Source organism: Anoplopoma fimbria, chromosome 6 (genome assembly GCF_027596085.1).
Source record: "Anoplopoma fimbria isolate UVic2021 breed Golden Eagle Sablefish chromosome 6, Afim_UVic_2022, whole genome shotgun sequence".
NCBI classification, from domain to species: Eukaryota; Metazoa; Chordata; class Actinopteri; order Perciformes; family Anoplopomatidae; genus Anoplopoma; species Anoplopoma fimbria.
Genome location: NC_072454.1, coordinates 14267604 through 14280912, shown reverse-complemented (window position 1 = coordinate 14280912; position 13309 = coordinate 14267604). Strand labels below are relative to the sequence as shown.

General features: G+C 39.3%; 2 protein-coding genes across 6 annotated transcripts; both read right to left on the bottom strand.

Annotated features, from left to right (window-relative positions):
• Positions 1 to 140: 140 nt before the first annotated feature.
• Positions 141 to 6898, bottom strand: ubtd1a (ubiquitin domain containing 1a). 3 transcript variants are annotated; one of them, XM_054600436.1, is made up of 5 exons: positions 6525 to 6898; positions 5972 to 6058; positions 1876 to 2103; positions 1242 to 1427; positions 141 to 1027 (listed from the first exon to the last, which is right to left on the bottom strand). In XM_054600436.1, exons 1-5 carry the CDS (start codon positions 6574 to 6576, stop codon positions 813 to 815), a joined length of 768 nt encoding a protein of 255 aa, XP_054456411.1. In that variant the 5' UTR covers positions 6577 to 6898; the 3' UTR covers positions 141 to 812. The 3 variants fall into 3 exon arrangements, with proteins under 3 accessions (XP_054456411.1, XP_054456412.1, XP_054456413.1); XM_054600437.1 differs by having other exon boundaries at positions 6555 to 6898; XM_054600438.1 differs by having other exon boundaries at positions 6803 to 6898.
• A 1882-nt stretch (positions 6899 to 8780) lies between these two features.
• On the bottom strand, positions 8781 to 13255 carry zdhhc16a (zinc finger DHHC-type palmitoyltransferase 16a). 3 transcript variants are annotated; one of them, XM_054599812.1, is made up of 11 exons: positions 12558 to 13099; positions 11908 to 12165; positions 11593 to 11787; positions 11407 to 11495; positions 10834 to 10862; positions 10604 to 10737; positions 10304 to 10387; positions 10119 to 10204; positions 9528 to 9651; positions 9331 to 9401; positions 8781 to 9233 (listed from the first exon to the last, which is right to left on the bottom strand). In XM_054599812.1, the coding sequence occupies exons 1-11, from the start codon at positions 12624 to 12626 to the stop codon at positions 9131 to 9133; spliced, it is 1242 nt and encodes a 413-aa protein (XP_054455787.1). In that variant the 5' UTR covers positions 12627 to 13099; the 3' UTR covers positions 8781 to 9130. The 3 variants fall into 3 exon arrangements, with proteins under 3 accessions (XP_054455787.1, XP_054455789.1, XP_054455788.1); XM_054599814.1 differs by lacking the exon at positions 12558 to 13099 and adding an exon at positions 13116 to 13255 and having other exon boundaries at positions 8806 to 9233; XM_054599813.1 differs by lacking the exon at positions 10304 to 10387 and having other exon boundaries at positions 8806 to 9233; positions 12558 to 13100.
• Between the last annotated feature and the right edge of the window lie 54 nt (positions 13256 to 13309).

Genomic DNA, 13309 nt, shown 5'->3' with positions numbered 1-13309 from the left:
ACAACATAACAAAAAATCATCACTTCAGCTGAGCAACCATTATCGGCTGAGGTGTGATGCCTAGTGCCTAATAATCAGGAAAGTGGAGAAAGATTTTAAATTAACTATATTTATTGATAAGTTTTTCAATTACAGTGAGCATCATATTATACATAAGATTACAGTATCTAGCTTGGAGTGATGAAATCAAAAAAACAAACCTCATCATCTCTTATTATCTTTTCCTTAGGTGCTTTCAATACATTCCGTGTGTTTATTACAAATATACAGATGTGAATTGAAAATGTTGTGTGCACATAGTTACATGACCAAACAACACATATGGAAAAGGATATTTACATTTTCAATTTTCTCTACAGTTTTCTTCCATCCTTATATTACCTCTTTAATCGCATGACAGACATCTCTAAAAAAGAAAAAAAAGGGAATGCATTTTCCTTATTCGGACCCCCAGGAGAACCATATTCAGTTGAAGCACAAGTAGAACACACATGACGAGGAGGGGGAACCATGTAAACAATAGAGCTTTAAGTTGATGTCCACACAAACAGACAGACAGACACTGGGATGCGCATCTTAGGACTCTACTGTTAATCTAAAGTGTTTCAGTGCTTTTAAATATTCTTACTTCATTTGGAAAAAGAAAAAAAATACAAAAAGGAGCAATATAAAAGCAATATATTCTTATATAAAAATGTACACAAAATCCCACTGCAGTGCCAACTGGAAAATTATTTCAAGCCCTATTTCTGCCCTCCCTCTGTGGCACGCCCTTTATATTTTCCCCTCTTCATAGTCCTCTGTCTCACTCATCAGTTAACTATGACTGGAGAGTTCACATTGACAATCACTTGAACGACATAGTCCTTCTGGATCTTGGCATCTTGAAGACGAGTCTTGTCAGTCAGGAGCTTCCCGGAAAAGAACCACCTCTGGCGGGTCACGCCAATTTCTTCCTGTTCTTCCAATTGTTTCTTTAGCTCAGAGATGGAGTCCGCCATGCTGGCCGTCAGACGCACATCCTTTCCTAAAGAACCACAAGGCATAAATAGAGTTGACACATATTTCTGAACACACTGTGAGACACTGAAAAGCTATGAATTATAAATTAGTCTCCAGTCTAGATGAGACAAAAATGGGATGAAATGCTGTGTGCATGCAATCTGCATAATATGTAGTTCTGTAGATTTGAAAGTCATATTACACGTATGTTATAGGCCATACTGGGTTATTTTTTTTACCTGTTGACAATCGAACCCGTAGCTGGAACTCTTGTCTGCACGGAGGGGGTTGAGCTTGTTTTTGTGTGGAGTCAGAGACTTTGCACTCGCTGGACGTTTCAGAGATGAGGTTGGCAGGCGGGGCTAAAGTGTAGGCTGGGAGCTGGTACCGGTTGCCCAGTTCATCATAACTCTCTGTGAGGGAACCTGCAGAGGAACAAATAGACTACATAAACAACTGGTTTACAATAATCTTTCTACAAGCAACAGCTACTTTAACCCTGATACATACACCCTGTCTCTAATCCAATAAACCAGGGATAACCTGAGTTCACATTTACATTATATTTACTTACACTTACATCAACAACACCAGTGTCCTTGAACTACATGCTTAAAAGCAAAAGCACTTTTGTGTGTGAGTAGATAAATATGCAAGAACAGAGTGTTTTTTTTTTCAACCTAACTCTGCCATGGCTTTCTGTGCACCAATCCATTCACAGAGGTCACGCAGCACTGTGGCAGTTATGTAACTATTAGAGCAGTAATCTCTGAACAACTGATGAATGACATTCTGAAAACTGTCCTTTGACATTTTGAGAACATTGAGTTTATATTTGTTTGTGTGTGTTTGTATGTGTGTGTGCGTTCATACCGTGTGGCAGAGTAATGCAGGCACCATCCACTATAGCCTGTGCTAGCTCCAGGTCATTGCACTCTGCAGCTAGGGCTGCTGCTCTGAGTGCATCCCAGATCTCTTTCCGTCCATCAAAGGCAGGAGCCGTATCCCAAAACTCATCTCTCTTACTCCTCAGCTGGCCCCCTGTCATCGGGTACTCACTCTTCCACTTTGGACGCTCCTTCTTGAGGGGCTCATTACGTCCTGAAAGAAAAAACAAGGCAGAATTCAATCTGATCTAAAGACTGATCTAAGAACCGTTTAAAGACTGTAACCGGATATCATAAGAGCTATGCTCTGCTGGACAGTCATACAAACAACTTTTAGCTTTTAAAAATGTAGCTACAGCAACTTTATAAACCTAATGACATAATGACGGCAGCTTAATGATTTACTGTGAAAGGGATTATAGGGCAGTAAAACCATTAACTTAGTAATGAAGTCCTGAGACACCTGTATGTAGAAGGTTGCCAGGTTAACCCAGGCCCCAACTGCTGTAAAATGGCCAAATATTTACCTGAACTCATGCACGTGTGAGTCTCAAGAAATATTTTGTGTAATTCAAATATGTTGCTAATATTTTGCCCAAAGCAGATTTCAAAAGAAATCACAAAAAAAACATTTTAAATGGTCTACCTCTTTGTACTTTAAGAGCAAAGTATCATCAGTGAAACAAAAATGAATTTATATGAGAAGAAAATATTTCCCAATATAATATTAGATACATTATAGAAGATAAATGCTTCAAATTTACTTTTACATTATAGTTTTTATGTACTATTGGTCATGAACAACAGTGAGGTTAGACAAGAACAAGTAGGCTCATTTTAAGACTACCATACTCAAGGATCTTCAGTATTTATTGAAAAAAAATGCTTCAGAAATATTCAACACTATTTAAGTGCTATTATGGATGGAAATGCTCTTTGTCACAACTTTGTCATAACCCAACAACTTTATACACCTGCTGCAGGTATTTCCATGCTGGCGTATACGTAATATCCACTGTACCAGCATACCAAGAAAGTACATTTGATTCACAGAGGGAGGCAAACAGATTATGTATAGTGTTGTGGATTACTGCAGTGGCTAGTCACCCATGTGCCAGTGCATGCACTCACAAACATGCACTCACAAACAAGCACGCAAACAGTGGATTATAGGCAGTAATCAGGCTCCACCAAACAGGATTTATCTGACCCTGTCCCATGAGGCATTGGTTGGAGACATGTGCACTCTTTGGTCAATGAAAGCAAGCAGAAAGACTCTGGGACTTTACCAAATCTGAAAAACCAAGCACACTGAAATGTAAAGACAAAGCCTCTACAAATCAATTATCACACTAAGCCCCACTGCGATCAAATACTGTGAATATTCTGATGGGAAATGTTTCATAACAAGAATAAATGTCTGCATCTGTTTATTAGGTTGGGCATGACGTGCCAATTTCCTATGTCATTAATAATGCAGGCCATCATATAATGATAAATGTCACACAGTGACCTTTAGAGATGAGCTTCAGGTTGCCAGTTTTGATTTATATAAGGTGTATTTTTTTTGTTGCATGTGTGCCTGCATATGCATTCATTCAGAAGTACCCAATTTACACATTTTATCATTAACATTTTAGTTTATTACATAAAAGTAATTAAAAGGCACAGATTGAATCTCAAATAAACTTTTTCATCATGTAAATGAATATTCTATAATGTGTTCTTATCCAGCATTAAAATGGGTTTCTAGTCGCCATGTCCACTTTTGTTATTGTGGACGGGCGGCAAAGGACTCGATTAACAGGCCAGCCAAACAAATGCAAATATGATGCGTGTCTGGAATCCTAACAAGCAACCTGAGTGACATAGACAGGAAGGTAATTTCAAGATGCTCAAATCTGATGTGCGATGACAAATTACATTTCTAAGTCATGAGGTTTGAAAGAACGAACATGGCCAACAACACTGTCCGCTGAAGTTCTACCAAAAACAGAAATCGATATAGTTTCTGTCATGAAAAAGGTGCTATTATTATTGCTGCACCATTTCTATAATATACTATTTGAATAACAACTACTACTAGTAGTTGTAATAGGGGGTAGTATTTCAGTGTCCATCATGGTGCTTATAAACAGCACAAATGGATTGATGAACACATACTTAAATAACTTAACTCAGAAACATCAGAATCAAAAAGCAAACATTTCCTAAACATCCGCACTGCAACTCTACCTAAATTTAATCAGTCTCACATCTCCATCAAAGTGACACGAGCGTACCCTTTTTTCTCATGAACGCATGCATTGCAGTTAGAGGCAGCAATGTAAATGCTGTCAATTTTTAATCAATTGTTTGTTTCTCAGGTATTTTTAGACCATTTTTTCTATTCCGATTTACATTACACATTATTTGTTTCCCTAATGATCTTCATAGAATAACAACAGCATCAACAGCACAGGCAATTTGAACTCAACATACACAAAATCCCCAGAAACAAATGAGGCCTAACAAATGAGGCGCAACAGCGCACATGTGAAAACAGAAAACATTAAAGTACACCTTTTAGCGAACACAAAAATCTATACTTACTTTTCAGCAAAATCCTAAAGGGTGTGTTTGGCCCTTGATAGTAGTTGTATTCCCTGGAGTTGGGTACTCCCATAGCTGTTCTTACTTTTAGGTTTGATGTGAATCAGTAAAAAGTCCACATGAATGACCAAAGGCAGCCAACCCTGAGGAAGAGGACAGCCCTGCTACGTCCAACTAGCTTGTTGGAAGAGGTGTCTCAATTGTCGAGGCAGCCACCTGGTCAAGTTTGCCACGATGTGCAGACTCCGATTCAGAGCTCAGTTAACCGCCGTTACACATCCACAGTTGATTTAAAAAGGACCATTGTCACTCCCCTTATATCCCTTCTAATAACAAATACTTAAAAACCCTAAAATACCACAGGATCAGTTCAGGGAGAGGGGTTCAACAGGTGGAGAGAGTAAGTGTGGTGTCCTAGCCAGAAGGTTGCTTCTGAACACAAGAGGCGTAATCCTATCAGCTCTATTTAGCGTCAGGATAGAAATACCCAAAGGCAACATGCTAACCCTATTAACAGACAATAAACCCTTGTCAGACCATTACAGGAGAAGCTTCTGTACTTCTGCGAACTGACCCAAACAGATTATTATTTTTCCTTTGTGATGGCTCTGCTCTTCATCTGAATAAATGCAAATATGATGCTCAGATTGTCCATTTCAACAACTAATAGCCAGCCAGTTCATTACAGAGGCATTCTGTGTTTGTGTCTCACAAAAGCAGGTCTGAACCTGTGAACATTATCTATGTGGTCATGTAACTATATTTTGCATCAGATTTGACATAAAGCAAGTCATGCACCAAGTAGGTCAAACTTTGATCTGAAAACTCGGTGTACAGGCCACTGCTGCTGCTGCTCCATGCATAATGTATGACAATCCAGCTGAGTGCACTGACACTTCTTTCCACAAGGAATGGATTGACCAGTGTTTACATGTTACATTGTTGAATCAGTGCAGGTCCTCCGCACAGATTAGACACATGACTATGCCATGAGACCTGAAACATTTAACACCTACACAGGAAGCTCTCAGACGGAGAAGTACGTCATTGCAACAAGGGTGTTGCTAGGAATCCCAACACCAACCTGCATTTTATAATAAATACATCAATTGTTGAGGCTTCATCTTTTCATGAAATTGTACTGTTCTGACAATCTGTCCTGATATAATTGTGTCTTATGTAACATAGGATGGGTTCTGTATAACACAACATTTAAAAGGCATCTCTATCACCAAAGAAGCCATTTACCTTAAGCTGTAATGACATAATAATCTAATCTGATAGAACAGTGCTCGGCCCTTTAGACAATGTGCAGGTTCTTTCAAACTCATATAGCAACAGCACTCAAAAAATATAATGCTCAGAAATAATGTCTTACTCCCAATTTCTGGCTAAAGGACATCATAACAAATGTTCAAATCACTTCCATTTGTGCAGCAGTGTTTCTAATGCATTCACAAGGCTGCATCCAATATGTTCCAGCTTCTTACCTCCACGTTTTTTGCTTCTTGTCGAGCTTCGGGCACTCCCTTGTCCATCCATCCTACTCCTCCCCACACAGCCTCCCATCACTGTCCCTAGAATCAACACCAAGGAGAAAAAGCATCAGTCTATCGACATATTTGCCATATAAATGCTTTGAAATGCATATCTGACCACGTCGGATAAACACAATGATATGATGATATGAAATGAAGTGCCTTATATAAAAAACATCGCCAGGGAATAATGACAGCTCAGCACTCCTTGTTCCTGTGAGGTCAGACAAGCTGAGATGTTTACGTCACGTGTACTGCCAGCTGACGGGGGGCACGCGTCTCAACCTTATGCCGCCGTTGCTCAGATTTTTTCCCAATCGCATATTAAAAAAATGTGTTTATAAATGATAACAATGTATGTTATCTGTTTGCATTTAATAAAATATGTTGACTATGTTAAATGTGATTTAATTAATTTGCAGTCTGATTAGTCGCAGTTTTTTTTTTTTGCTATATCAGTTTTTTGTTTTTTTTAAAGCAAACAGCTGTGACTAGTTTTGCCTACCGGAAATCCAGTCTGCTAAATTATGCATACGTCTGCAGTTTGCTTGCCACATCCAAACTTGTTTCCAAGTGGAGTTATCACCCTGACGCGACGATGAGCAGGAGATGCGAGTCAAGTCAGCAGGTTGACAGACTGATATCTGTGCAGGGCTGGCGGGCTGGTGAGCGGGCTGGTGAGCAGTCTGGCCCCGCAGAGCCTCCAGGAAATCTCAACTGCGTCCAAAAAAATACTGCAATTAATTTTTTTTAGTCCCCCATATTAATACAAATCCAGCTCACCCACACAATCCGTTTGCACTGGTCTAGGACATAGGTCTAGAATTAAATCCTTATCGGTCTGCACGCATGCGCAGGTTACAGTAAGTCCTCTATCCTGCTTCCTCCAAGCTCATCAGAATAAAAGCTGGAAGTGGAAAAAATGCCCCCTCTAAATAATAGAGCGATTGGAAATTAATATTCAGTTTCCAACAAGCAGAATTTTGAAATGATAAAACAGTCATTACAACACATTTTATGAAACAAACATTTAAAATGTATGTGAATGTTTAGGAGTTATTGTGCAATGCACTATTTTATTTTTTACTGTATTGGGGTTTAGTCTGAAATGCGAGGCGGAAGTAGGCCTATTTATATCATAATCACAGCCAGAGAGCATTTTAGCCAATTTAATATAAATCTGGAATATGCAATAAAAAACACACACGTGGTGGAATTGTATTTTTATGATTTATGTGTTTCACTTCTATAAGGTTTTTGCTAAACTATAGTGTCTTTGGAATAAAACTGCATGGAACAAGCCTGATACACTGCAAAACCAATATTTCAGTTCAAGTAGAATATTCTTATATGTAGTAACTGTAAAAGTAAAGTTTAGATTTATATTAAATTATGCTAAATTGTCAAATTAATCCCAACACAAACATTTGGTTAACTCTATAGGCTATACTATCCATTGATAAGTCTACGTACATTCATAGTACATAGAGGTAAAGTTAAAAACAGAAAGAGTCCTGAAGTGTGTGTGCAGGAATACTTGAATTGTCCTCATCCAAATCATTGAGGGTTGTATTCTCAGTAATAAAAGTTACTCTGTAGCCAATTGAATGTGCTCAACTTGATCCTGGCCTTAATGAAAACACTGATTTTGTTCAGGGGTTTTACCATAAGAGTGCACAATGAAGGTATGGACATTTGCACCATTATGCTCAACCTAACCTTCAGCCATTATAAATCAGCATTAACCACAGCATGTCACAGTGAGTGGCTCTCCATGCAAGCACAACCATATGTAACACCAACCTACCTAAGAACCAACAGGTTATGGTCAAAATAATAGTATGTAGTTTCAATATTACTATTTAAAAAGGCTGCTGTGCCCTAATTATCAGAAATGATGATGACCTCTTGATATAAACAAAATTGATATAAAATTGCTTAGAAAACTGCAGGATTCTTCCATTGTTTTCTATTATAATAACTATCAATTATCCTTACTCTCCAAACATACTGTACTGTACAGCTTCTGACCAAGCCTGACATGTTGAACACTGACATCTGCTGGGAGATTTAATACTGACAGGTTTGTGTCTATATATAAGGTGTGTGTGTATGTGTGCGCATGTGTGATATAGTCTGTTTCAGACAGAGTGGGGGATGTGTTGAGCAGTGGCAGGGGGAGAGAGGGCTGGAAACAGCCTGAAATCTGTTATCATCCCTTAATCTGCAAATCTCCTTCTCTAGCGTTCAACACTTAACTGACAATCAAATTGCATTAAATGCAGAATACTATATCAAATATATGTCCTGGGAATGGTTTAATGCCAGCAGGATTTTGCTCAAATTAGAGGTAAATGTTTCATATCTCCTCTTGCTCATTTGCTTTCATCTTTGTGCATACCCTCTACTGTGGCTGCTTATGTCTGATGGGATATATTCATATGAATTTGCAGATCAAATCTGCATCTCAATCAATCTTTTCCTACAAGCAGAATGTCCCTGGGTCTGCGTAAGCAACACTATGACATAACACAAGCTGGATCTGCTTCTGTGCTCAGTATTGTAAAATGATCCTGAAACAAAATAACTAAATACCATAATTGACAGTCTCACAGGCCTAGGTGCCTACCTAAAGCTGCCGGTGAATATTTCTACTTTTTGGAAAGAGTTTGATATACAAAATGCAATCTGTGTATGTGTAAAAACTGTGAATGCAAATCTTTAGTAATGACAGAATATTCACTATGTCTACTTTTTTTAAATAAAGCAATTTATAAAGATTTATTAACTTAACAGGTAAAAAATACAGATAAATAACACATTATCATGGTACTGCAGTTCTCACAATGCTCAGTCAAGTTGGACCTGTTTGTAAGACTAAGTAAAACCCAGTAAAGAACAAACCATCCTTCACACGTTGCCTTTTCATGACCCATGAGCAATGCCATTGCAAGTTTTTGAGGTATTGGAGGCTGATATGTCCTCATTTCTTCAGCTGTATGGAGCCACCATGCAGGGATCCTAACAGATCACCAGTTCAAATGACCAGAGGGAGCTGGACACAGCAAAGACTGCTGATATTAGGCTACAAGTATGCCTGAGTCGAGTCTGTCATACAGGTATTAGGTCCTTTTTAACTGGGAAGACGTCCCATTTCAAACCATCACCAGGTGGGGTGTGTCCAGATGGAAGGAAAACACGCGTCACCCAGTGACTAGGGACACACAAAAAAAATCAAGCAGAACAGGTTATAACAAGTACAATGCACCAATGGTCATAGATGAAAATAATTTTACTTCAGAGAGACACACCTTGTCTTCTCCACGCCGAAGAAGACCTTCCAGTTATTCAGTCTGCCATAGTTAAAAGGGTTTTTGTAAACCTGGCAGGGCAGTTAAAAAAAACCTAGTACTGTCATTGACATTTAAACTACTAATTATTTTAATTGAAGGTTTGTGGTTCACACAACCTGAAATATTTTTATATTGGAAATATTTAACATGCTCACCCGTCCTCGTTTTGCCATTCGCTTAGTTTCTCTGCTGTTGATGTGTCTTTCGATGCTGGTCTCTCCTCTGGATATGAGGACTGCATGCCACATGGTCAGAGATCCCAGGGCCACTGCCACAGTGCTAATAGAACAAAACACACTTTATTTAACCGCTGTCAAAATGAGACAACCACCAAGTTACAATTCTACACTGCATACTGAAAGTATGGAATATATAGTACACAATGTCTGGAGACGTGTTGTACTAAAAGGAAGTAATGAAAGACATGTCAATCAAATAGCAAATGTGGAATTCTTCGGCCAATTATACTATACAAAGAGGAAGCTAAATTGTTTTCTGAACATTTCATACGCTCCTGCATTTCCTCTGTGCATTTCATTGTGGAGCAGCAATGACAATCAACAGCATGCTCAAATATGTTTGCGATCTAGTATGCAAACTTATATGTTTGAGTAAACCTAATTGTGTCTTTTTTTCAGTCTTAACACACTACAAACACAAAGCCTGCTTTGAATTAGTTTGTAATACGGACTTGTGAAACAGTAGGTTGCATGCTCCTACAGTGTGGTGTCAAATGCATATTTTACCTGGTAAGCACCCACATGTAGATGATGCTCTTATGAATCATCTTGTCCTTAAAGGTGTACGGAGGTGCAGGTGTCTGATAGTTGGTCTTGACAAAACAAAACAAAACAAAACAAAACATATAACATAACTAACAGATAATAGCACATAAGCATTTATTATTGTGTGGGTACTTTTGATAGTGTACCTGCCCAGGGGGGAGAAGCCCTATGAGAATTCCCATCCCTGTTACTGGTACCCCTGGCTTTTCCACATCCAAATGCTTGAAGCGCTAATGGAACAGCCCGCATACACAAGCCCCGAGTGTTAAAGACAGAAACAAGGCAGTGTCAGTAAGCATCAGTAAAACCCAGCAGAGAAAGACACCACACATGGAGGAAAAGTAACAGACAATACCTAACAAGTCTTGCGAGGACAAAACAATAAGCAGGGCCTTAAGTTAGAGCAGTCAAACGGTGCGTTGTTGTGTTGTGTCTGAGCTTCTCACCTCAATGGCATTGTATGCATCTATGAACAGGTTTCTGCCACTGATGCTACAGTAGACACAGCCTATGGCCAGGAAGAAGCAGAAGGAGAAGAAATAACGGTGGTTTAAATGGCCCACGCAGTTGTTCAGCCAGGCTGACATGATAACATTAAGGAAAACACTCGTCTTTACAAAATCACATCAAAAAAAGAATGTTAATAAAAGAAAAATAATGTGAGCCCAAAGGATACGACAGTGATGGTCCATTTTCAGAATGCACCTGCAAAGGAAAAAGAAAATTTCAATCAAAAACGTAAACAGACAATTTTGCGAGGGTTTGCCTTGCTTAACACAAGGCTATAACCTGCCACCAATATAGTTCTCGCTAGCCAACCCTGCATCCCTTTAAATCCATTTAATTCCACTAAGCAGTCGGCAGGACCTTGGTCGACAAGACATTTCTAAAGATTAAGCAATTTAATATGAGCACAAAATGACAGTGACATCTCTAAAATCTGCCTGGCTGCCATCGTCTGCAAAGGGGGAGCAACACTGGTAAAAAAAAACAAATAAAAATTTCATGAAATCAACTAGAATATTAGTTAAAGAAATGCTATGACTAAAGACCAACCTATACGTTTTTTAGTCAAGGACAGCCGCTTTACTCACCTTCATTAGCTATGATGGCATTTTGGAAGTTTGAAAATCAGCCTAAAAGCACTAAAGCCCCCCCGCCAACAACAGCTCTAGTGGTCACATCAGATAGACAAACCACTCATCAATTAAAGAAATACCAGAACAGAAGAAAAACGACATTGACTCACCTGTTACAGATACCACAGTGGTGTGTTCTTGCTGGTTTGGGAAGGATGCATTTTTTGCAGACTGACACAAACGGACTGTCATTTTTTTCCTGATTGAAAGAGGGCATTTTCATTGCATTAATAAATGTAAATTTAAATAAAGCCCAGATTAATAAGCTTTATGTGGTTCTGTAGGTGATGTCTTACTGTAGGGGGGTAGCCAGGGAGAGTATTGGTGGCCTTGTAGTAATGGAAAACAATATTGACAAGGTTCCAGTGTCCATAACAAACGTGCCAAGTAATCCATGGAAGAGAGTATGTGCGGAAGATCATAGGCAGTAGGATCAGATAGGCTATTGCCAAAATGGAGCTCGTCAGTATCACCACCAGACAAACAAACACCTGCAGGACAAAGACAGAGGATGCAAACAGAGAGCTTTCTTCAAAGAGAAAAACTTAGAAACTCCTTTAACTAATTAAAGCACACAGACAGAGCCTCAACACACACACACACACACTCACCGTGCCAAACCAGCGGGTGACATAATCCACGGTCCAAAACACTGGTTCAAAGACTGAGTCGAAGACCACATCTGAGTCTGTGAGGGAGTTGAAGTACAATGACTGCACCAGCAGTCTCATGTAAGCCCATACTGCCCTAATCCACAAAGGCAGTGTGTTCCTTCCCCTCCTGGTACAAGACCTTAACCGCACACACCGCAGCAGGTGGACCGTTGAGCTGGGACACCACCGCATTCTGCATTTGTAATATGCACACACCTTTGAGGAAAATAAAGAAACAATAAAATGAAAAAGGTACAAAAAGTACAGCAAACTGCGTGTATAATAGATCCATCTAAAACAAAAAGTAGAAAGGAGACTAACTGTCTATTGTACGGCTGCAATTATCATCACATAATAATCCAAAGATCTTGATTAATCAGTTCATTGTTTGGTCTATAAAATGCAGAAAAATAGTGACAAATGTCCATTGCAATTTCCTCAAGCCCAAATAGTTTTTTCCATTTGACAAACAACACCAAAACCATACAGAGAAGTAGCTGTAAACGGAAAATAGTTTGCATTTAAATGATTTGCACAATAAATCCATTATGAGTAGTTGCCAATGAATCTGTCGATCGACCAATCGTTGTCAATCATGTCAAACTTACCAAACGCTGAATTTGGGAGAAAGTCAACTTTGATGTCTTGGCAGTTGAAATGTCTTTATATCTCACCATATCCGTGTGTGCCAACCAACACTAAACCCTGATTAGGGAACAGGTACGACTACAATGTAACGGTGTGGCCAGACGAACAAGCCGGAGCATACGCTGCTCAATAGAATAGAAAACATATAGGTAACCAAACGAACATGTATGAAAAAGGGCTGGGTTTGCTATACATGCCAAACCCCTGTCGTTAGTTGATTTCCTGCATTCCAGCCAGGGTGGAGTCTGTGCAGACAGCCGAGGTGCGAGGGGGCAATGGACTGGAGTGACACTTGTAAGCAGCAGCAACATTCAGCAATTAGGCAATTAGGTGAAAGCGTTAACATGTCATTTGTCCATAATACACGTGGCTGTGAACAGATGTAATAGAATCCTAACGCTGCAAAAAATCCCTTTTGTTTGTTTGTCATCCAGTGTTTTCCTATCCAAGCACACAACGCTGTGTGCTGCGTCCTTTATATTCAATAATATTGCAGATTTATTTTAGGGAGTACTCACTTTTTCCTATGAAGGCAAGAAACCTGCCGAGACCACCCCTCCCGTCGACATTTCATAAGGAAGCAAAAACGAGATTATTGCGAAATATTAGCGAAAAAGAGCAGAATCAGGGGGACCTTCTGGGACATTTAAGATCTGAGCCTGATCCGGAGTCAGTGCGCATGCGCCAGAATCGCGCCGAAAGGCATGATGGT